The 25,749-nt window shown below is 33.1% G+C and overlaps 1 protein-coding gene across 1 annotated transcript in view; it reads right to left on the reverse strand.

Moving 5' to 3' along the window:
- LOC145679705 (venom dipeptidyl peptidase 4) overlaps positions 1-25,749 on the reverse strand; it is a 76,265-nt gene that overhangs the window by 41,080 nt on the left and 9,436 nt on the right. Inside the window, exons 2-8 of the mRNA XM_081750274.1 lie at positions 22,518-22,659; positions 12,706-12,803; positions 12,304-12,378; positions 8,929-8,981; positions 7,064-7,257; positions 6,340-6,509; positions 3,412-3,518 (exon numbers count right to left, since the gene is read on the reverse strand). Of these exons, the coding sequence (XP_081606400.1) occupies positions 3,412-3,518; positions 6,340-6,509; positions 7,064-7,257; positions 8,929-8,981; positions 12,304-12,378; positions 12,706-12,803; positions 22,518-22,659 (839 nt within the window). The remainder of the gene's footprint in view (positions 1-3,411; positions 3,519-6,339; positions 6,510-7,063; positions 7,258-8,928; positions 8,982-12,303; positions 12,379-12,705; positions 12,804-22,517; positions 22,660-25,749) is intronic.

A 25,749-nucleotide genomic window follows, 5' to 3' on the forward strand; every position in this document is an offset into this window, starting at 1 on the left:
ACTTTATATATATATATATATATATATATATATATATATATATATATATATATATATATATATATATATATATATGTAATGATTATAATGAAATCTACTGCAGATGATAACGAGTCATAACACACAAAGATATTCCAATTCAGGAAATAATTTTGAGATAAATCAATTTGCCTTCTTTTACCTTTGGAAGCTCAATATCGAAAAAAAAAATATTTCAAATACACGATATACTGAACTTCATGTCATCAACCTCAGTGACACCAATTCGATTAATTTTTTACTCTATCGTTTAAGAAATTAATTTGTTCCTTTCACCGTAGAAGTTGTTTTAGAATACCCCTAAACAGGCATTTGCTTATCTGTATTTTTATTCCAATTTGTCTACCTTTTAAGCACTCAAAATAACATTTTCTTGGAAGTTGGATTTATGAAACCGCTTATGCGTTTGATCAGTTTCAATGAGGAATTTATATACTACAACTTATGATTTCAACTTCGGCAATTTGTGAGACTAGGATTCTTTTATTTTTTATTTTTTTAAAGAACTTCCATCCACTTTCATGAACCTCATTAAAAATTCCTTCCATATTCCCTTTACTACGTCACTTTTACTTATATATATATATTAGTGTGTGTTTTTTAAAATTTAATTTAGGTAGTTATGTATAGTTCAACAAGGTGATTCAATACTATTAAGTCTTCCGGTTGGTTTAGTGGCTAGCACACGCTCCTTTGATTCGCGTGATCTCCGGCTCGATTCTTGGTGGAAGAGCATTAAAATTTGAACACATTGGTTCAGATCTCACCTTAAACTGTAGGTCCACATGTCATATAGCTTCGTTGCTAAACATTAACCCTTTCGCTGCATAATTAGTTTTTAGACCAATCCCCAAATTTTGACATTTATTCATAAGAAAATGAGTCTTGGAATCGAAACCAAAAGTTGTACAAACACTCCTAGTCACCACAGTACGCAAATTATCTAGTTTCCTACGTTCCTGACACATCCGATTGTCAGGAGCGTAATCAATTTATTTACATTAGTATGTATAACTTTATTTACTTGAGAATGTCGTATTTTCTTAACGTAGGTGTAGGTAACTTGATATAAATATAAATATAAATATCAAGTTACCTACACCTACGTTAAGAAAATACGACATTCTTAGGTAAATAATGTTATACATACTGATGTAAATAAATTGATTACGTCCCTGACAATCGGATGTGTCAGGAACGTAAGAAACTAGATAATTTGCGTACTGTGGTGAGAACGAGTATTTGTACAACTTTTGGTTTCGATTCTAAGACTAATTTTCTTATGAATAAATGTCAAGCAGAACTGAGGAAGATATATATGTTGTCCCCGATCCCTCTGTGCATTCCTATTGTTAGTGTTGACATCCTATTATAATATTTTCTTCTTGTTTTGATATTTTCTAGATAAATTTTGTTATTATTGACCATTCTTATGATTCTCTCCACCCCTCACATTATTCGCATCCTATCTGATACCAGTATATTTTCCAATATTGAAAGACATTTGTTCTGTGTTTCATCCACCTCATTCAGGTTCAGATTCAAGGTATTTTTCTTCCTTCTCTTCGGAAGTTTATTTTCTGAAAAAAATAGAGAGAAAAATGAATATGTACTGCTCTTTTTCCTCATTTAACATTTTTCATTTTCTTTTTCCAACAAAATTCTAGAAGTTCTTTGTTTTCTTTTTTATCTCTTTCTCACTTACAGGTTAGTTCCTTTCCATTTACATTAAAGCCTAGCCTCCAAGCTAATTTAACGATGATCCCTTCCTTTTCCATGTTATCATTCCATTTCCATGTTTTCCTTATTTTTAGGGTTTCTTCACATTTTAAAATTAAGTGTTCTAGTGTTTCATCTTCTTTGGAACATAGTTGGCATTTTTCGTTCACTTCTTTAAATTTTTTCAATCTTACCCCTGTTTCAGGGCTCCCTGACCTGGCTTTGAAAAGCAAAATCCTCCTTAAATCATTGTCCATATAATTTATTTTCTCATAACGCTTTTTTGTGTGCATGTTCCTTTCAAACTGCTCTTTTTGACTACTTCTTCATACCAATTTTTTGTGCTTTTTCTTTAATTGTTTCTTTCGCTGTTTCCCTCAATTTTTTAAATTCTCTTCTCTGTACCAGCGGGTAGCTTGATCATATTTTCTTTCTAATTTCCTAACTCTCCTAAACCATTTTGTATTCTCCTCTTTTCTCATATGTTTAGTAGCTTCATGCACAACTTTTACTAATCTTGTTTCTTCCATAGTGTTACCAGCCTATTTCGAAATGAATTTTTTGAAAATTCTTTTGTAACATTCATAGTTTTCTCATGACGTTCGGCAAGAGTATTTCCTGTTACCATCAAGAAAGAACTCTATGGTAACCAATCCAAAAGGCCCTAAGATTTCAGTGTTGCCACCTATCAACAAGAAATCTTTTTAAACTGAATTGTGGTCAAAAATCATCACTTTGATGCGGAATTAACTACCTTTATTTTTCGACTTAGAATCTAACAAGAACGCAGCTATTTGATTGTCGTGGATTGTCTTTTTTTGATCCCATAACTTAGTACTCCAATTAGTACTGAAGCACACCTTACCAAATGAAGCAAGACTCTCGTAATAATTAGCAAAAATCAAAGTTGTGGACTAAAGTAGAATTTCGTAGGTCATCAGTTTGACTGAAGTCGAATTTCGCAGCAAAAGGATTAAAGACGCAGACAATATTATTGAGGTTTGTTTATCCTTTTATGTAAGCGAACATGAACTTATCAGCATTGAAATCTTAAAGGGGTTATGGAGACAACATACCGAGTTTAGTTTTCGACTTCCATAGTATAGCAGTTATAACCAAACGTTTAACACTTCTCCCCTCTGAAACGAATTTGTTAACGCTGCTTAGCAAAGTTTTCCAAGTTATTGAACTGCGAATATTGTGCTGAACGTTATACACAAACTGATAGTAAAAATACGTTTAGAATTTACTAAATATATTTGATTACTCGTCTTCTAAAATAAAACCTGATATTCAAATGCAATTTCTACATTAAATTCAAACAATATATAGTAAATTCTTTTAAATCTATAACATGCACATCATCTTAATTTGGTAGCATATAACTACCCTGATAGAACACTATACGTTTGCAAGTTTTCTGTTAAACCAAGTAGCTGGCGTAGATAGATTTGACTTTGATTCAATAGTAAATTTGCATTAAATATCTAAATCGTGACACTATTTAATTCTTTTTTTATGAAACTTGTCCTGCTTGTTGAATATATGCCTCAATAACTTCTATATGAATATATGAAAGTAACTTCCATATAAGTCCCTTGAATATATGAATATATGCCTTAGGACGGTGAAGGAGATATGTACGAAACTTACTCTGTGACTTTCTTGACAGGAGCTGGAATATTTATGATTTTGTTGTTGGTAACATCACCTTTCAAACTCACTACATTTAAGGCAACCGTAGGATTTGTTGTACCAGACTGGAATTAAAACATAGACTGTAAAAGTATATATACAAATTATTTCTAAAATTTTCAGATTAATTCCAAAATTAAATGCAAGAGTTCATTCACAAATGTGGAAAACTGTGTTTCGTGGATTAATAAAGAGTTATTACAAATGATTTGTCAAGTTTCAAAATGTTGCAGCTAGTACCGAAGCTATGAATTGCATTCGTTTAGGGAACTCACGTAATGAAAATGTATCTCTCAAATAATATAAGAAAACTAAGCCACCTTTCTTTTCACCGACCATATGACAATATGACCCAATCTACAAGATGGTGGCTTTACAGAAAATAAGCGTTTTAGTTTTTAAAACATAGGAATACGTTATTACAATTGCTGGATGTAAGACAGTTTAATCAAGAGTATATTAAATATATTGTGTTCGTGCCCTTATAGCCAGCAACATTGTTTTGATCATCTTCAAGGAGAACATACTAAGGTGCTTCGTAAAACGATGTAAACATAACACTTGTATGTATAGGTCTACTCTTTACTTGACAAATTCCCGTTTCGCAATATATTTTATCGTCATTCATAAATAAAGATCACATTCGTCAATTTAGGAGAGATGAGAGTTGGCATATGGCCAAATTCTTATTGATGACTTCTAGTTTTGCCAACATCCACATCACAGTCGTATTTATGCATGTTCCAATATAGGCCATGGTCCGCGGTGACAAAATTTTTTGGACCATATATTGTTCGTGGAAATGTGTTATTTTTTATTATTATTATTTGTATATTATTATACTACACCGGTACATGTATATTACCTTTAGTATATTATACTATACATTTATTATTGTTATTGTTATATTTATTGTATATATATATTTTAAGTTCTTTACACTTCCACTTAAATATTGATTATTCATTTCACTATCTGAAAATTTCTACACCGGTATTTATTAATATTGATGGAGGGGCAAAACTTGAATGATCCAGAGCGTCAATAGTGTTAAATATGACCCTGATCCAGATTATTTGGAACCGAACATGCAATTTTTGGAACCTTGCACTTTCTTTGTTATCAGAAGTGACTAAGTGAACAAATTTGCTATCAAAACCATGCTCGTGGGCCAAGAAATATCACAAAGTGTTGTGTTTTATGAGTTCGCACTACATTGATGGCACGGTTTCTAGAGATTTCAGTGAAGATCTTATGTCGTCGTTTTGAGGAAAGGGATAGGGCAAAAACACTATTTTTGTTCATAAACCTAATGCAACTGATTTTAGAATGAAGTGAAGGCGACATGGTTTACCGCAAGGCAAAGCTTTCCCACTCCTTGCTGTCGTACTTTGATAGTGCAGTCAGAGCACAACTTAGCATATGGCACATGTTATAATTTGTAATAATTCTGTATTACTGAATATATTCATTTTTCACAAGCATATAAGAGTCACAGACATTCTAGATTTTGAATTCCTTTTAGACTAAGGGTTTACCGGGTACGTTACATTATTTTGCATTTAAAGATAAGAAAAAGTGTGATAGAGTTAACGTACTCAAGGGTTTCCTTTATAATAACTTAGAATATTCTTGTATCCTGTTAATAGTTACAACACAACAAAAGGTGCGTAATGGTAACCTATGATACAATAGTATATTTGCAACTTAAATTGAATTTGAACGTTGATTATGTTTTTCTTCTGTATGAGCTGTAAAATAGCAGTGCAGTTTAATTACCATAACCTATTTCTATAACTCGTTAAATTTATTCATACGTTGAAACATGACAAACTGGAGAGCTACATGCGCATTCGAGATTGAGTTTAGTGGAAGATGTAAATTTCTCTTAAAATGCAAACCTTCATCATAAATGCAGTATTTGCGTTTAATGACAGCTAGACTGGATTGTGTCTAGCAGCATCTAACCTGCGAAACCGTATTTCACTTTATTTATATGATCCTAAGAGAAATCTCTTCTAAATATTTAGGATAAAGTATGAGCTGAGGACTGTTGTTGCTAAAGATACCATATTTGCCGTGTTCTTTAATATAATCTTTGTTAAGTCGTAAGTTATTAAAATTTACTTTAAGTAGCTTACAGTACCTAAACATAAGAAAGAGAAACTCTTGTTATATTTTGTTTCCATTCTACACAAAAAAATCATTAGGTGCTCTTGTCGCTCAAGGATAGAGCATTGGGTGGGCCGGCTCCATGGAAAGGGTCTTTCAAAAAAAAATATGCTCTCGAATACTATATCTTAATCACAATTACTATTTCCAGTAGCTATCAATCCACCTCTCTGAATCACTTCTGGAGATCTTAAAATTGTGTCATACTAATGTCTCGCAATACAAAACACCTACCTTCGTACACCCAATCTGCAACGCCGTTGTAAATGACACCAGGAATACCTGTAGAGATATCGGGAGAGCATCATACCAATTGGTCGGAGATGAGTGAGTTATGTCATTCATAGAGTCTGTTGCTATAGTCATCTTATGTTGTCTATAGCGTCATCTTCACATTATACTCACCTTCACATTACTAGCGGTGCCACAAAAAGAAGAGTGTACCAGGTATTTGCGCCGTTGTCTAGTGAGCCAATCTATCTCTGATAGAGCACATCGTAAATAGATTTTTTAAAGGCTTTCAGTTACTTATAGCTTTTCAATTAGGCGCTTGTTCTGGCTTATGCGTGTCAAAACTTTCTTTCATTAGGTAGAAAAAATAACATACGGAAATATGGTAAATTTCTGTTTCTGTAGGATGTATGATATTTTCACTTAAATCGAAAGAAATAAGGTTAACATTCCCCTTCGTTAGTGTATAAAAAAAACCTTTACCTTTGGATAACGAATTTTAATAATTTCCACATATTGATCTTCAAGACTTCCTGGAATTCCATAGTGAGAATATTCAGCTTCACTAACAAGAGTGTCATTAAATACAGCGAAAGCGACATAAGAACCATCGGGGGATATCCAATTTGCAGACCCTGAGCTCAGTACTTCTTCTACAAAAAATGAACATATATCTTTAAAATGTATGTTGACAAAACTTAAATATTCAAATGTCATCATTTAATACAGTCTCATTTTCACATACCTTGTTTTATTGTTCAGAAACTAAAGAGAGATCTGGCAACATAACTTATAAATATGAACTTTTGATTATTTAACGATACTAGACAGATATCCGAATAAATCGTGACTAGAAAACAAAACTTACTATAAATACTCACAAACATATAACAGGTCTACACACAACATTAAAGATCCATAGTTAACGTACATATAAATAAACGAATACAGCACAATCAAATTCGATGTACTATAGAAATAGGTATAATTCCTGACTACCAATCAACATTTTAACACAACAAACATAACTTGTTTTCACAGAATTCGCATATGGTAAGTCTTTCTAAAAAAAAAAAAAAAAATATGCTCTCGTAACACTATATCTTAATCACAATTACTATTAGTAGCTAACAATCCATCTCTCTGAATCACTTCTGGAGATCTTAAAATTGTGTCATACTAATGTCTCGCAATACAAAATACCTACCTTCGTACACCCAATCTGCAACGCCGTTGTAAATGACACCAGGAATACCTGTCTTTGTTATTTGATATTCTACAGAAGCTTCAGGAGTGGGCCTATAATATAAATTATTCTCCTTCACAAAGACAATGCTGTTACCACCTGGGGTCCAATCGCATGTTTGTAGCAAGTCTCCACCTCCGACGCTAAAGTAATTGCTGCAACAAAAGATAGAAAATGTATCTAACACAATAAATAAAAGAAGAGAATTAATGATAGCAAGAGTCATAGACTTTGTGATCCGACAAAACTGGAATTAACCGAACTAGTGGTCCATTCAATCGGTAAACAGAATCAGTCAGACCATGCAAAACACTCTCATATTGCATTAGTAACATAAAAAGCAAAATAGGTTATTCTTTTAATTTAATGCCTCATGATCATGGCCTTTAGTTTAAAGGAGGCGGAAGATTAATGAAACTGAATAATTATGAAATTGTTTTTTTTGTACTCTTCCACCGGAAATCGAACCCGGGACTACTTGGGCAAAGTACATGCGCTGGCTACTAAACCAGCGCATTAGTAATATGATTAATATGATTCTAACCAGGGTTACTTACTCTTCTGTTTTCTTTCTTTCTCATATCAATGTGAGCAAAAGAAAAAAATCGATCTTACTGGATCAACACGATGTGCCTGAATCTATCTGGGTTTATACATGCCTATGGATTCAAGATCTGTGAAGCGTGTCTCAGAGCCAGATGACTTTCAAAAACTATCTTTGAAATATTACTGGTTGTAACAAAAGTCAATACGACATGTTTCTGGAGAGTAAGTTTGTATAGGTCACAAACTTTACAAAACATTTATCTCATTAAACTATGGCCAATAATGTATCATCTATACATAACATCTTTCCACACAACTTGCCACAAATATTAAAACATTTGTTGAATTGAAACTACCTTCAAATTAAAGAAATTTGTTGTCTAATTGTTACTGGCTTCTTTCAAGGCATTATCATTGTCCAGTGTTATACTGGGTTACATTTTTAGGCGAAGAAACAAGTTTATTGTGATTTGAAGTATTTCTCAAAGCATCTTACTTAATTCCTTGCAGATGTGCCATTGTAATATTCAAGGAGTGACTTAATGTTTATATGAAGCAAGCAGACAACATGCGTTAACATTCCACTCTTCTTCTTTTGGATGTCATATTTCTCAATATGCAGTACTATTGTTTATTGTGCCAGGAAGAATGAAGCTGTTTTATGGGTATGTAAGAAACAGCCATATGACTTGCCAATGTTGAAGCTTTCTTCATGACTTAACAATCTTGTGCAATAGGTCTAGATGTAATTTGAGTGAAATTGTTACGTCTAGATCATAGGATTATGAAAGAAACATTTGGCACATATTTGCGATCTTTGTAATTTTTTTCTAGATACGACTCATAGATTTTGAATAATTAATAACTAGCATGTACGTTAATTGAAACTTCATACATTTTAAGTGAAATATGTAACTCAACGATCACAACTTCTAGAAAAATATGTAAGTAAATGTAGTAGCATTTTGCAAGCTCTAAAATGTTCAATATACAATTTTGAAGTTACGGTTATTCTATGCATTAAAAATATTCTTTTAAATGAAACAAAAATAATTTGATTTGTAATTTCTGTAATATAATTATGTAATATTTTTTCCATTTGGAGCAATAAAAACTTGTTTTGAACAATACCGTCCAGTAAGCTTTTATTTAATTTACTTAATTCTAAAATATCTAGGTATTAACCTTGCCTGAATCATTTACAAACTAATGGTTCCATTAATATATGAGTTTGTTAAATAGGTAGAATAGTAAAGAAAGTAATGTTTTAATGATCTTACCCTGATGATATTTCGTATATGACATATTTTGACTGTGAAGAATGACGAAAACCCTGAAATAATAAATAATACTTATACTGCTTGTTGGAAGATTGTGCAAAGTATTACTGTCACTTAATCTGCATGATATTTCTGTGAAACACACTACTTTACATAATTTCCTATCTATTCATCAAGCTAAGTTTGTGGCTACAGAAATCTAAGAAAAAATCTGTTTATTAATATTGAATTAGAACAAATTTTCACTTCTTCACTGATGGTTGGTATAAAGATACATAATGTTATAAGAACACATTTTGAATAGAAAACTTGTTGATCATTGCTAACAACTGTGTATTTAAATTGACTTACAACTTTGTAGTAAAGCGTTGTTAAACTACTTTCAGTGAACAAGTATTTTAAACTCAAAATTTAACAATGTTTAAGTTTGAAAATTTCCGCTAATAAAGCCATAAATAATTAATTAAAAATGAATTATCAAGCGTACATCAAATAAAATAAAAGAATATATTGCGCAAATGAAACATCTCAGAACAATACTGGAAAATATTTTTTTCTTGGTTTAGAAAGTAGGTTAACTACAAGGGCGCCCATCAGGAAGGACAAGGTGGGGCGCTCGCCTCCCTTTAGAGGAAATTGTGCTTCGAAGATCGAAAACCCAATAGATATTTTAGAATAGTTAAAAATGTTGTCAAGATTAATATCAAAGGAAATGCTAGTAAAAATTTACAGACATAAATTTGCGTTTTATATTGTGTGGATATGAAAGTTTGATGCCAAGACTGAAGGTTTTTGAGAATTAACTAGGGAAGTACATGAAGTGGTACGCGGGAATCTGCAAGTGCTATACATTGTTGGAAAGGATACACCAAGTATACCTCACATGTGAAATATCTAGCTTGAATGGGGCGTGTAGGGAACGTGGCGACCATTTGAATATCAGAACAAGGCACGCTCAGAAACACTAGAAAACATGGACAAAATAGGAATCTATGATGTAATTGTTTTGAGACGTGGTATGTATAGTTTTAAAGGGTAGTAGAATACGAATCTGACATCAAATGTTTACAAGTCAAATTGGCGGATCCAACATGACGGACATAAATTACTAAAAAAAAGCTATGGATCTGAAATTGTGTATATAGAGACACTCAATGCATGAATCGGATACCAAAAAGTGTAAAATTCAAGATGGTGGATAAAATATGGTGAACAAAATGCAAAACACTGCTTTGGAACTGAAGCTAAGTAGGTAGAGGTTTTTGTGGTCGCGGAGTACGAATATAATGGTAAAAGTGCAAAATGCAATATGACTCATCCCATATGGCGGGCAAAAAGTGCAAAGCTACAGAATGGACGTATGTGTATCTAGACGAACCTGGGCTCTGTCTCGATCTCGTCAAAATTGAAACTAGTCTCAGTGTCAGTACCATCCTTACTACGGAGAGTGGACATTTGTCATACATATTGCTCACAAGTATACAAGACATAATGTGAAACCGGAAAAACAGTTATAGAAGCATAACGATGATTTAAACGCGCACTTTTCACTGTCATTGTTCGGATCTTCAGATGGTATCTCCCAATAGTCGCAACGTACCCTACAGTCGCAACGTACCCTGCACTATAGGTATTTTTCTCATATGCCCGTTCTGTACATATTTTTTTTTATTTTTCATCCGTCATATTACATTTTGCACTTTTAGCATTGAACCCGTACTCCGCGACCACGAAAATCTCTACCTACTCGCTTTCCGTTCCATAGCAGTTTTTTGCATTTAGTCTGCCATATTGGATCCGCCATTTAACACTTTTTGATATCCGATTCATACACAGCAAAGTCGAATATCTCTATATACCTAATTGCAGATCCATAGGTTGTGTTTTGTAATTTGTATCCGCTATGTTGGATCCGCCATTTTGATTTGGAAATATTTGATGTCAGATTCGTATTTAGTTACCTTTGAAACCTATATATACCACGTTTCAAAACAACTACATCATAGCTTCCTATTTTGTCCACGTTTTCTGGTATTTCGGAGCGTGCCTTTTTCTGATCTTCAAATGGACGCCACGCCCCCTACAGGCCGTATTCAAGCGAGATATTTCACATGTGAGGTGTACTTGGTGTGACTTTTCCAACGATATACACTTGAAGAGCTCCGTGTACCACATCATGTATTCCCTAGTAAGTTTTGAGGAAAATATATGACGCGAAGAGGGAAGTCTTAATGTATGGAAAGAATTGCATATCGAGGAATTTCACAATATTTAGTCGTTGCTTGAGTGCATTAACACGTTGCTTGAGTGCATAATTAACAATCGAGAAGTTTTTTTAAAAAAAGCAAAACATGCAAAATACGCGACAAGTGCATACAGTTTTATTGTAAAGCCCTAGCGCATGATATCTTTGAGATGCGGTATCTGATTGATATCTGATCTGATCTTAGGAAAGTGGGCAATGAAATACATATTCTGATTGAATGTAGCTGGTGCATGATCATAAGACTCGGTGGAATGATTTTCTTTCAGTGGGGAAGGATGAAACTTCGTCTTCAGTTAGTTTCTTAGAGGTCTATCTGAAACATTAAACAGATTTCAATTTTCTAATAGATTTATTGTTTGTTTGCATTTAGCGTCTTTTTTCAGCACCGAGAGAATATGAGACGTAGCACTATAGTATAAGATAGAATCCAAACTACCGTAATGGATTCAATATCCTCCGAGCGGAATTGAACTAGGGACTATGCACATCAAAGACGAACATGTTAGCTACTAGGCCAGTCGGGAAAGGTATAATACATTTGTCTTATCGTATTACCAATATGTACATTTGTGTACTGGTTAAAGGGGGGGGGGTAACGTTTAAGGTTTATTACACGTATTTTTAATAAAGATTTCCACAGTGACCAAAGTGGCTAACGGACAGGTTTTCTGTAGATGTGGTCCCGGATTCAATTTCCAGTACGCTTACTTGCTCGAATACAAACCTAAGTAGTGGTTGGAGTTTTCTTTCAAACACGAGGTTACGTCTGATACGACATCTGTGCTGAAAGGGAATTTGAATTTAACCAACTAAAATTCCCGAAAAAATATTTTGTTACTGGTAATTGTTAAAACAAGTTATCTTTGAGATTCACGGTACACGAGACACATACACATAACATGGTTAATGTTTGTTAGAAGCTTTATGATTAACTATCCACACATCAAGCGGAAGGCACTAGTTTGATACCCAGCTAGTCCAGCGAACGATTTATATGAACTTTTCTTTCATCATTACATATTTTTTTATGTATACAAAAGTTATATAAATTATACAATATTCATAAATGAACTATAGTATTACATTTTCTGGTTGTAAATAAAACTTACGGATTGAGTGTCATATGCTAGTAACAAATGAGTTCTCTGAGGAGATAAAATATACCTTCCGGCGTTGTGGGTTTCCTGAAAAAAAAAAAAAAAAAAAGAGCTGCTTGTAATTTTTCCCCAAATACAAACAAAACAATTAAAATATACACTATCTTTTATGAAAACATGTTGTTTAGTACTTTTTTTTTTTTAAAAAAAAAGATGGATAATTACCTATTAATGCAAATCTTCCTGTATTTTACGTAGAACCACATTGTACTACCCTACAAGCGTAAGAATGTTACGAAATAACATTTACAATTCGTGATGCAGTTTATGGACTACTTTAGGAATAAAGCTTAAAACTACAATGAAAAGCAAACTCCTTTTTAAAAAATAAATAAAAAAAAGTACAGTACTTACCAAAACAGAATAGCGTGCTAATAATGTTTGCGTTTTTGTCGTTGCATTGTAGTAATAAATGTCTCTGGTATTGGAAGCTTGATATATGAATGTATCCCCTACAAAGAAGTACAAAAATTAGAAAAATATGCTTAGACTGTGTGTCTGTTATGACATATTAAATTACTATTAATTACGTGTAAGAAGCAGTTAACTATTTACATATAAAATGATTATTTACAATGCAGAACAAGTATTTTGCTTCTTACCTACCTCTTAAAGTACTGGTGTGATATAAAGTTAAACACACTTATAGTTTGAACACAAACAAAAGAAACTTCGTTTTCAAAGCTTAATAATTGCTGGTGCCAAGAAGAAGAAGAAGCTTAGTCTCTTAATTATAATAGTAAATGACTAATCTTTTATAATATTGACAAAATCTACGTTATTGATAGTTTTCACATGACTACTTATGCCTTTCTGAAAGTTTCTATGTTGATTTACTTTATAATTGTACTACAGGAAAGGAATTGTTGGTTTGGTCACATATTCGTTTTGATGCCTATAGAGTATAGGACTTTTCGCGTAGAGTCAGTGTCGAGAGACAATATAGAAAATTTGGAATGAAATATCACATATAGGATCCGATGTGCTGATAGTACCAGACAGTAAGTAGCCAGTTATCCCTTTCCCAACTTCTCCATGCACTTTTTTAGCTGCTCGGAAATTGGAACTTACAAATTATATTTGAGAACACAACTGGAACGTGATTAGAGAACACAATGGCTCGGTGGTAGAGTATTCATCTCCGGTGTGTGGGATTCCAAACTATGTGAGTTTTAGTGAACAACATCACGTCTGTAGGTTTTCTTGTGAGATTCTTGCGATTCCTGTCATATACTCATTCCACTATTTCTTTCATCATCTTTCACTTTCGTTAATCAAATATCTCCTTTAGCCTGCAGGACATACGGTAAACATAGGACGTTGAAGATTTCTAAGGTAGAAAATAGTGAATTTGAAACCAAAAAAAACTAGTTTCACTTTTATCTTTCTTACAAATGTAAAGATTTCAGTTTAAGCAGTACATTCTGTTTTTCATTCGTAATGTCGGTGTTTCATAATGGTGTAAAAAACAAAATATTTGTGTTTAATTAGTAACTCATTGTAAAGAAGTTTAATGGAAGTAAGATAATATATGCATATATTTGTGTTATAATTCAATAATTTTAATCTTGCAAATCTTGCTTCACATAAAATTTTACCTTAAAATAGCTTTAATAATTTTCATTAAAAATTAGATTACACAGTTCGATCTTAATTGTAAGAAAATTTATTTCATTCATGCAAATAAACATTTTGGAACGGACAAAAGAACAATATAGGAGATAGAAAAGAAAGTTGTTAAGACATTATTTGAGGTCAAATTGTAATCTGAGACATGATAAAGATTTGGTGGAAGAGAAGATAATAAGGAACTCAGGAATATGTTCCATGTTCGTCTTTGCACTCATGAAAACCTATTGCTGTTACTAGTTTTTTCAAAAAACTAATTTCTCATAATTGAAATTACGCTGAAGAATTGTTATGAAACAACTTCTAAAATACAAGGAAATTATTTAGGTAAATGCGGAAATAAAATTACGTAGTAGTTACGGTAATCTTTGTTCACAGTAAATTACATATGGACAGTTTAAATGAAAAACAAAGTTTGCAATGGACTCCTAGTGACAACTGATCTGGATTAATATACAATTTTGTTAGTGTTGTTACTATAATCGGTTTTCAATAGTTATATAATTCTAAAATTTTAAATAAACTAAATTTTGAAATGTATTTTATTTAAAATTTGAGAATCGTATATTACTATTGAAAAGCGATTATAGCAGCGTTTCTCTACCTTTTTCAACTTGCGGCACACTACGGGTGTAACTTAAATTCTTGCGACGCACTCATAAATATTATTATTTACAAATATAAAATACCATGGTAATTTTTTTTCTGTGATTACTGATCTCCTTCTCACAGATATGAAAGCTCGATCATTGGTTTTCCCCCATGCTTATTCATTATGCTTATTTTTTTTATTCTAATTTTAAAATAGAAAACAATTGCAATGAAATATAGGACTCAGATTTTTTAAAAATATGCTTTCTTTTTCGAAAACTGTATCCAACCTTTCATTAAGAACGAAGATCACTAAATAACGAACAAACAAACAAATGTCTTGTAGTTTTAACTTTGCTATAGACCAAAGCCGTCTATAACCAAAACCAGTGCATATTATTGCAATCACACAGCTTGCGATGCATTGAAGTCAAAACACATCTGTTGAACAAAGTGTTGTTCTGTCATTCACGTGCGAATGAGTGTTCTACGAACGTTCATTTGACGCGTACCGTACAAGTGCTTCCATCTCTGTGTTAGTATGACTCTCAATTGAAGCGCAACATAGCAGCTAACCGTGGAAATGTATACGAGCCGAAATACTGTCTGCTACACAGTAATAGATGTAGAATAATATATTACAGTTACAGTAATTTTTTCCATGGTAGAAATTCATAGTAATGTGAAATACAAAAATATACATTTTTCCCTATGTCTTGCAATTTGGTTGCTATAGAATTAATAATTATGTTTCGATTTCCTCGCGGCACACCAGCGGTCCATTCGCGGCACACCGGTTGGGAAACGCTGGATTATAGCGACAACACTGACAATTTAATATTTCATAAACTATGCATGTAAGCACCTAAGCACAATTTTGCATGAAAATGTGAACATATTTTTATGAAAAGTTGTGTTTAGTTATTTACACACATAGTTTATGAAATATTAAATTTGTTATTTCCTGTACATGCAATGTTAATATACATAACAAATCAAACGTAGGGTTATAGCCTTACGTGCTTTCCACAGAAATTATGACATACATTACTAATTTACTCTAATATTGGCCCATACATAAATTGAAATTGCGTGTACTATTCATATTATATAATGGTCGTTTTATTTGTAGCAATTACTCTTAAATACAACCTAATCATCTTTTCTGGGTCATTAAGCATGCATCTGCACCAGAATCAAATTAGGAAGGTAATCAAGTCTAAATATAAAGGGAATATTTTTGCAAACACCAGCAAAGAACAAGTCTAAATAAAATAAAAGTATCCATTAAGTTGTAATTGTTCCACTTATATTTATCTGTTAAGACTATTCTAAGGAACAAAACTGGTTTGAAGAGTTTTGTCGATACTATAAATTTTAGGTCACGAATTAAAACCAAAATTAAAATTTTTGCTTACCCAAACTCTTTCTTTCTGCAAAGATATTAATAATTTAGATACATAGTAAAATATTGTGCAATACTCGGATATACAGCCATTTCACTCTGTGGGAGGAGGGACAAAATTAAACTAGCCATGAATCAAATCAAATCAAATTTTCGAGTATCGAATTCTAATAGAGCTCAAAAGTTGCGTAATTACGTGCTAATTAATGGAAAAATAACAAACAAATCATACTTTGGATCTTCAGTTCGCGTAAACGGCCTAAAGGTTGAAAAAAATTACAAAAAATATCAAAATTTATTTTTACGCAAGTTATACCCAGATTACTTCTTTCATTTCTATAAGTATTTTATTTTTGTTGTGTGAGGTCATGTTTGTTAATAATTCGTTAATGTGAGTGATTTTATCCATTTTCGTAATGATTTTGCAGCTCTTCGTCCATTTCTCAACGTTCTTTTTCATGAAATGGCCCAGAACTCACCACAAAGAGGTAGCTGTAATTCGAGTTCCACTCACACCCTACAAATTAGGGTATGCTAAATTATGTTGATTTAGACAAAGATTTAACCTTAAAATCAGATTTTTTAAAAATCAAATTTTGACATTGTGGACCTTGAGAGAAAAATTGTTCTAATGTAGCCATCTTTGTTTTCCTGTACTACACTTTTCCTACAGAGTTTGCAACAAGTTTGACACATCTTTCAACTTCCTGAGTATGGCATGGAAAATTTCAGAAGTCAAACTTGACCAGATTTGTCATACACAGAGTTGGCGTGGGTCAATGAAAACTTGACCCACGACCCACTGACCCACCACCCACCATGACCCACTCTGACCCACCGTGACCCACCACCCACCATGAACTTTCTCATCCACTGTGACCTACTCTGACTCACCAAAATCCATCGTCATCAACTCTGAACACGATATACGGCCTCTTCTGTACTGACTAAAGAATTTGCACTTGTAATAATACAAGACTGTGAAATTGTCACTAATCGGAGTTTGAATTTCTAGTCAATCGCTCAAGCACTACTCTGTTACAATAACGGTGGATCTGACCTTTACGATATAATATGGTAAAGTGTTTGTCAGTGAGGAAATTGAAACAGTCCGAGGTGGGGGGAAATTAGTGTGTGCCTAAAATATACTTGTACTACGAGAGTATTCTTGCAAGTGTTAATTTCTGAACGCATTCCAAAAGAAACTTCTATTCGCAGGAAAATATCCCTGTACAATATGGAAAAGGTTATGGTTTCTCAGTTCACAGTATTTTTCTCACAAAAGACTTGAAAAAACAGTTTTTCATAGTGTATAAAGGTGCTCGGGTACCCTATGTGAGAGCATCTCCATAAAGTATGCTCATAATTGTAATTTGTGTAATCACTAAAACACAACGTTAAATTTAAGTTTCAAATATGCATAATTGCAATTATTATGAATATTTATTCAAAGTAGTTTACCTAAAGCAAGAAGAGACTTATTAAAAATTAGGTACAAAGTTGAATAACACAAATAAGCCATTAGTAATATAAGTATACATTTTCCATAACTCGTAATTTTCCATCTTAAAACAAATCTGAAATCTGGTTTATTTCCTGTTGGCTTCCAGAATTTTTTCGTGGTAAATCATCCGCAGCGGAATGATGTCCATCCTTCAGCCAAGAAATAACTAGCTCGTCTACTTTGAACTTGTCTAGTGGTGGGCCATTAACATTGATGAACAACAAGTTAGACAATGTTTGAGCACTTAGTCTATTTCTAATATAGTCATCTGTAAATTCATAAGGGGAAATCCCCGTTCGCACTCTGTCGTGGAAATTGATAATACTTCTACCCAATTTCTGCAACTCCTCATCGACAATCTGCTTGTTCGACTTAAGTCTGATAACGAATTTTCTTGGTCAGTTTTGAAATACTCAGCAAGAAGTATCATTTCTCTATCACCATAGAACATCTTTTCCATATCGACCATGCCGGTTGGCAATGTCGACTCATGGAGAACAGAAACTTCATCTACCACGCCTTCGATAGGGAATCTTGTGAATAAATTATCAAATAAAGCCTGATAAACTGATGATTTCTTATTTGTTTATAAATTTAATTTTTGTAATTAAATTAATGAAGGTTTGATGCCATTACCAAGTTCCCTCCCCTCTCTAGAAAGCGAAAGGGAACGAGGTTCCTGGAAAGTGTTCAGAGGTGAATGGGAATTTCCCTCCTTCTTCCCCTTGAATTACCACACTGCTGTTTGCCATGTGCCAAATTACGAGGAATTTCAATTAAATTATCATAGTATAATTATTTCCTTGTTGAATTATCGATACTTTTCAGTGGAAAAAAAGATGAAATTTGAAAGTTCCAAATCAAGGTAAGTAAACCAACGTAAAGGGGAAAAAGTGTAAAAATTTCCATATAATTATGCGTACAATCCAAACTTAATGTTTCCGTGTAATTAAGCTTAAAGCACAAATTTTATGCCTATTTTTTCACAACTTTATGGGTTGATCGTCCTGTGCTGTAAGCGCTCCATATAATAAATATAAGCTTCAGCAATGATTATAGTAGAAAGCAATGGGTATATGAAGCCAAACACTGTATTTTTTGTTTCTGATTTTTTTCTTAAATAACATCGATCGTTTTCGATCATTTTTACAAACCAACTCACTACCAATTTTCCATATATAGATAGTGCCTACCCCCTCCCCATAAAGGAGAATTTAAAAAAAATGCTAGGACACATTCTGTTTGTTTTCAATACACTGAATCTCAGCTCCGTAAGTTTAACGGCGTGCGAGATACTAATTTTTTTCTAAAAAATTCGGATCCTCACTACCTCCTTAGGATATTATGCATTATAATTAAAGCAATATAACATCCCAGTTTCGATTAAGTCCTAACTATATACCAAAAGTAATTTCATTTGACTTTGCAATTTGACCGTGATGATCAGGCACACATAGTTATATTCAATTTTTTATATAATAATTTATATATTACAGTTATTCAAAAATGTATTTTTTCCAGTAGTTAGCTCCTCTAAAAACTCACAGGTCTCGAAAGCCAAGTAGTAGTATAAGTCCTATTGCTATTATTACAATTAAAAATATCAATATCTAAAAGTCCCTGAAGTTCTTTTTTTCACGTGGTTAGATATACTCACCTCAGGTAAGTAAACAGAAACAAATGGAAAAGGAAGGGAAATGAAGGTCTTGAAAGTAAAACGAAGACAAATTTACCAGTCTTCAGAAGATACTGTGTACAATGCAGTGAGCAGAGTGGGTCGGTAGATCATACTGAGTCGGTGGGTCGCAGTGGATCATGGTGGGTGGTGGGTCACAGTGGGTCACATTCTGTTGACCTACGACGCACTGACCCACTCGGATAACTTGACCCACTTGACTCACTGACCCACTGACCCATCGACCCACTCCATCTCTGGTCATACATAAGTGATAAGATATCATATATAAGTTTCTGTTGTCGAGCTTTCGGGAGACAGCTTACATTTTGTCCAATCTATTAGCTCACTGTAGTCCGTGCCACCAAAATCTATTGAAGGTGCCATAAGTTCTAAGAGAGCAATTCAAACAGGACAGTGTGCTCCAGATTTGGCTATAAGAGATCCTGGTGCAAATCTGGTCTTACAGTTGCACGTTTCTCAAACAAATCATACTAACGAACTCAAAGTTCTTGTAAACTACTCGATAAAGACATATTCCTCTGTCTGGTTTGACAAAAAGGGATATTAGTCATTGAAATATAGACCTAAACATATTTTGAGGGTAGTTCAAACAACAAGACATTTGCCAAACAATATTAAAAGAATCATCGATCCTGTGATTGAGAGAAATATGTTCTTTTGTCATCTAGAGAATATTTTGTTGACTATGACAATAGATTAGAGAGAACACATACGAGAGTTGGGTTACAGGAGAGTGCTAGAGGCAAGAAATCAAGATCCGAAAGGGAAATCTGTTAGAACGTTTATAGCACCTTCAATAAATTTTGATACCACGGACTACAGTGAGCTGATAGATTGGACAAAATGTAACCTGTCTCCCCGTCCAGTGCTCGAAAGCTTGACATCAGAAACTTATGTATGACATCTTATCACTTATGTATGACATACCTGGTCATGAGTTTGACTCCTTAAATTTTCCATGCCATACTCAGGAAGTTGAAAGATATGTCAAACTTGCCACAGAGTCTGCAGGAAAAGTGTGGGACAACAAAACAGAGATGGCTACATTAGAATAATTTTGCTCTCAAGACTCACAATGTCAAAATTTGATTTTTTAAAACTCTGATTTTAAGGCTAAATCCTTGACTAAATCAACATAATTTAGCACACCCTAATTGGTAGGATAGTTGGATAGGGTGTGGGTGGAACTCGAATTATAGCCACCTCCTCGTGGTGAGTTCTGTGTCACTTCATGAAAAAAGAACGTTGAGAAATGGGCGAAGAGCTGCAAAATCATTACGAAAATAGATAAAATCACTCACATTAACGAATCATTAACAAGCATGACCTCATACAAAAAAGTACTTAAACGCTATAGAAATAAAAAATAGTTATCTGTGTACTTCTTTCGTAAAAATAAATTTTGGTATTTTTTGTAATTTTTTTCAAACTTTAGGTCGTTTGCGCGATCCGAAGATCCAAAGTATGATTTTTTTTTCGTTATTTTCCCCCTGATTAGCATGCGAATACGCAACTTTTGAGCCCTATTAGAATTCGATACTCAACAATTTGATTTTTTCGCTCCACCCTACTGCCCAAGATTTACTGATCAGCAATTAGATGAAACAAGTTATTTTACTCATGAAATAATTGCCTTTTGGCTCACAAGAATTTAGTGATAGTTTTGCATTGGAAATATTTTTCAATTGTTTCATTCAATGGATTTTCTTCCATAATTTCAAATCAATACTTTGTTTTGACTTCACTAATAAAACTTCAAGTATCTAAGAGACATTATTTCTGCTATAAACAGTAATATTGTTAACTATATTCAGGAACAGAAATTAAGTACGACTGTCTTCCTTTTTAAAACACCATCAAGTACTTACTCTTACCCCAGACGTTCAGCAAATCAGGAGCCCACACGTCTGTTTCCAATGTTAACGTTGCATTAATACATATTTGAATATAAACATATACAAAACTATGAATATATTTCGACTATCTATTTATTAAAAAGATACAATAGCAATTAAAGGCGACTGAACTCCAACCTATAACTTTGGCTTTCAAATCATTCATTTACGGTTATATGTGATTTCACGTTTAACAGAGACAAACATAACATTTTAAGTATGTGTACTTTAAATAAATTAGTTAAATATATCATTTTCATAAAGTTTATGTTTTAAAATTATTGTTCAAAGCCTTTGTATTTTAATAAGCCTTGTCTAAAATCATTGCACGTGAATGCCATCTTCCGAGTTCTTTTAAACTGTATGTTGTGGACGTTTATATGTTTGTGGTCAATCCTTTCGACAATGAGATCTCGGCAACTACAGGCTCTAGAAAGATGATGTTTTCACTGATCGATTGCAAATTTCATGTAGATTGTCCAGTTCTAATTGAATATTAAAAAAAATATGGCCACTATTTCTTTATTACATTTTTACGGTTCATTGGAAGAGTTGAAATTAAAAAAAACTAAAGCATCACGTCCTACGCATTATGCATTCCAACACCACATTGTTGTATATAGGGGTTGTATATGTCTCAGGCGTTTGTTTCATGGCCAAATAATAATATAAAAGGAAGGATAATTTCTCCAGTCTAAGATGAACCTTTATTTTTGGAGTGTTTTGCCCAATGAACACCGTATATAACTGACATTATAATTAATTGTGTATGTAATGTATTTGCTTATTACATACTGCATGCAAGAAGAAAGAAAACACTGGTCATACATGAATTAGAAACTCCAACCGGAAGTAGGCTAAAATCTTGCAAACGGTGCGAGATATTGAAAAAATAAACGAAAAATCTCCCATTTATGGTACTTTTTGCCGATTTTTATCAAGACGTCTTTCACTTGTGTCGGTAAAAAGACATGTACAGATGTTGTGAGGAATAACAAGCAGATTCATGCTCATATGTGAATGATGCGCTGTGTAGAGAGTGCAGGTTCAGCTAGTTTTCAATAATCATCTAAGTTTTTGAATGAACAATTTTGAAAATATTTTTCACAATTAACGAAAACAAATATTTAAAATACAATACTAAAATAATATAAATTCACACAATTTATAAAAATTTTCCTAAATATATGCATTCCGATGGATAACATACCTGATCATTAGTATCACTATGTCCACATATAAGCTACTTAAATAACGATCTAATTGATGTAAACGAAAACTAAACAAAATAAATAGACATTATTAGTATACGAAATTGGCAACAAAATATGATATTATTTAAAGAAGTTAACAGTATAATAAAAATTAAGAACTGAGAGTTCTACAAATAATTGTTTTAAACTTTTGGAACTGCAATTTTTGGTTATAATCATTGTTGCTTACCTGTCACCCACGTGGCACCAAATCCGCTAGTGGCGAAGTCTGCTCCAATCACTTCCTCTAAAGTGAATGCAGATGACGCCTTCAGAGAACGTCCTTGAATTTGGTGCAAGGAACATAATACAAAGAGTGTCCAAAGTAAACTCTAAAAAAAAAAAAAGTTGCAATGATAGATCTATAAATCTCCTAAAATATTCATACATAAGTTTAGAGATGTATGAGAGTAAAGCACAAATTGTCGATTTATTTGGTATACTGTGTGAATAAATGATTGCGAACATCAACTTAGCGTTACCATGAGTGCCTTCAGAAAATAGCCAAACGATGTACAGAACCAAGTTAATTGTGTCTACACTCTTTAAAAGTATAGTCAAATTTATAAATAACAGAAACTTCGACAATAAATTAAACAAAATATGCCATATTTTACTGTACAGCTACAACATGATGAATATTCTCCTGTTATTATCGAAATACATGTAAATACTGTCATCCTTAACCCATACTTAAAATACAGTATTTACACAGCGCGCTTTCCTTGCATTACAACTAAGCTACATATTTTTTGAATTCTTTCTTCGTAATGTTGGCTACATGTCAATAGCGAAATTGTTCTAGGTCAACAATAAAAATATATCGTCCATGCCAAACATACAGTCAAAATTCTCACTTAAAATTTAATTATGCGATTAAATCAGCTATACTAAGATGGAATCTCCAAAATTCCGATTTACCGTAAGTTCGTGCTGCTAAGCGAGATTTATAAATAAGATAATTGCGATATACATTGTGGTGTGGCAATCCAAATATTACAACGAGGAGAATAATTATGAAAATAGAAATAACACTTAATTACGTCTTTATTCATAATATTAGAAAAATTTTAATTGAAAAAGGTCTTCAATTACCGCTTTATATAAACGGTTAGAAATTGACAACTTTGAATTTTGAAATTGGCTAAAATTGTAGGTAATAGCTAAACTATGTTTTCAATGGCTAAACACCTTATGGAAATGGTTAAATGTAGCCGTAAAATGGCTAAATTAGCAACATTGTCTATTTAAGTACCTGTTTTACAGACATTTCAAAATTCATGATATGTGACGTCACAGTTTCTTTATTTGTCCCCATTCTCAGTAAACTACGAGAAAGAGAAGGAAATTTTCTCATTTTCTTTTAAAGTTTAATTTGATTTTAACTGAATACACATAAATATCGCCGCTATTTGTCATTTAAATTAAGAACGTTTTAAGTAGTTGCATATTGTTGATGATATTCAATACATAGAATTACTGATCTGATACATTATTTTTCATACAAATAAAGAAATAATGTAACAATGTTTGACGGACAAATCTTAGATTGCTGCAGTAATTTTGATTATTTTTGATATATCAGTGCACTATGGCTTAACTTAGATTTTTAACGCCTTAGTTCTCCTAAGAGAGTTTCCTACACGGAGGAAACAGCTGTAGCAACGTCATTCCAGTGCTTTTATTTTTAAACACATTTAAACATTACTTTCTAGGACTTTAACGCCATTGATTATATTGTAACCGACTCCTGTAAATACACCACCAAAAGATTATTAGCTAAGAAAGTAATAGTAGATGGGAAATCGTGCAGGCGATTCTAGCGGAAAGTGTTGTTAAAAAAAGAAAAAGAAAATGCCGTTTTGAGTTTGTTGTTATGAAGATAGTCTGTGAAGCCATTAACAATTTTCATTGTGTCTAAATATGAGATATTGAGTAGTATTCAGTGTGATTGACGTCATTACAACATGAAACATACGTTAGTCAAACCCATAGCATCACGCTAATCACAAGTAAGAACGCCTCTGGATACGGCTCATTGTGTTTAATTTAAAGATTATTCTTTGTTCTAATGTTGAATGGTTAGCAAAAGAACGTAAACAACAATAAGAAAATTGCGTAAAGGATATACTGGAAGTACTCTTGAATTTACGGTTCGTCACATTGTGTAATCAGAGACCGATTGGGCCGCTTGCGTTTTTCTTTGTTTCGGGTCTTTTTAGACATTTGTTGACCTTGATAACCAGATTACGCTACTGCTTTCCTCGTGCTTTCAATTCATTTCAAGGATGTTACAAAATACAGGATTTGCCCATACGTATCTTCATCTTATTAACTCAATGAAGCCAAAAAACAACCGAGTATCGGCCCGACTGATTGGCTACTCTCGTTTCGGCCATGAATGTTGGCTTAAAACATTGCGATCTTATTGGACGGTTCGGGCAGGGGAGTGGGCGAAATTTAGACGCATGGCTTCATGGTAGATCTTCTATTTTATAACATTCTTGGTTCGTTGAATGTTTATCGTCACTGGCAGTTTTTGTTTCAGTACAGTGTTAGTGCAATTTAGCTAGGGTTGCCATATTTCAAAAATGAAAATTCGGGACGCTACTAAATTACGAGAATCTTTGAAATGTGTAAATTAAAAAGAAGTGTTATATACTAATTTACTGTCTTCCATTAGATAGAAAATGAAATCTTTGAGTTTTACGTTCCACGATTATGCCGGTTAGGCTAAAGGAGACGATGATGATGAATAATGAATGAAATGGTGGAACGGGAGAACCCGAGAAAACCCGCGCAGACGGTGTTTGTCCACCACAAAGTTCACTTAGGGGCTGGGATCTAACCCGGGACCCCAAGCACCAGAGGTGAACGCTCTACCACTGAGCCACCGCGGCACTATCCATTAGATAGAGTTGTTGAAGTATTACATAATTACATTTTTTATTCATTTTAGTAGAATTTCTCCTCCCTAGTTAAGCAAACGTAAGCAGATGACTTACCCCCTCCCCCTGGTAAGCATTTTTTTGATTTGTCAGATCTGTTATGTTTTGTGGATTACAGAGTATGCTTTAGCTTATTCAAGGCATGATATTCCCTTTCACACGTTTTGTCTGTTCGTTTTTTTTTTAGAACGGCTAATTCATTCTCAAAATGATCTGGCGGCATTTGTTATCTTCAAAGAACTTCTTTCGTTGACTTTTTTTAACTTTATTTCTGTCATTTTTAACAAACTAACAACTTAATAACTCGCATGTATGCTTATCTCAGTATGACTTTTTTTTTTCAATTTTTGAATTGCCATACTCAGAAGTTGAAGAGACGGGAGAATAATTATATACCTAACTATGTGAAAAAAGCAAACTATAGTAATCCCTTCCTTTCTTTTTCGCTGAAATCTGGGACATGTAAGCGTCCCG

This window comes from Thermobia domestica, chromosome 2, assembly GCF_964235325.1.
Source record: "Thermobia domestica chromosome 2, izTheDome1.hap1.1, whole genome shotgun sequence".
NCBI lineage: Eukaryota > Metazoa > Arthropoda > Insecta > Zygentoma > Lepismatidae > Thermobia > Thermobia domestica.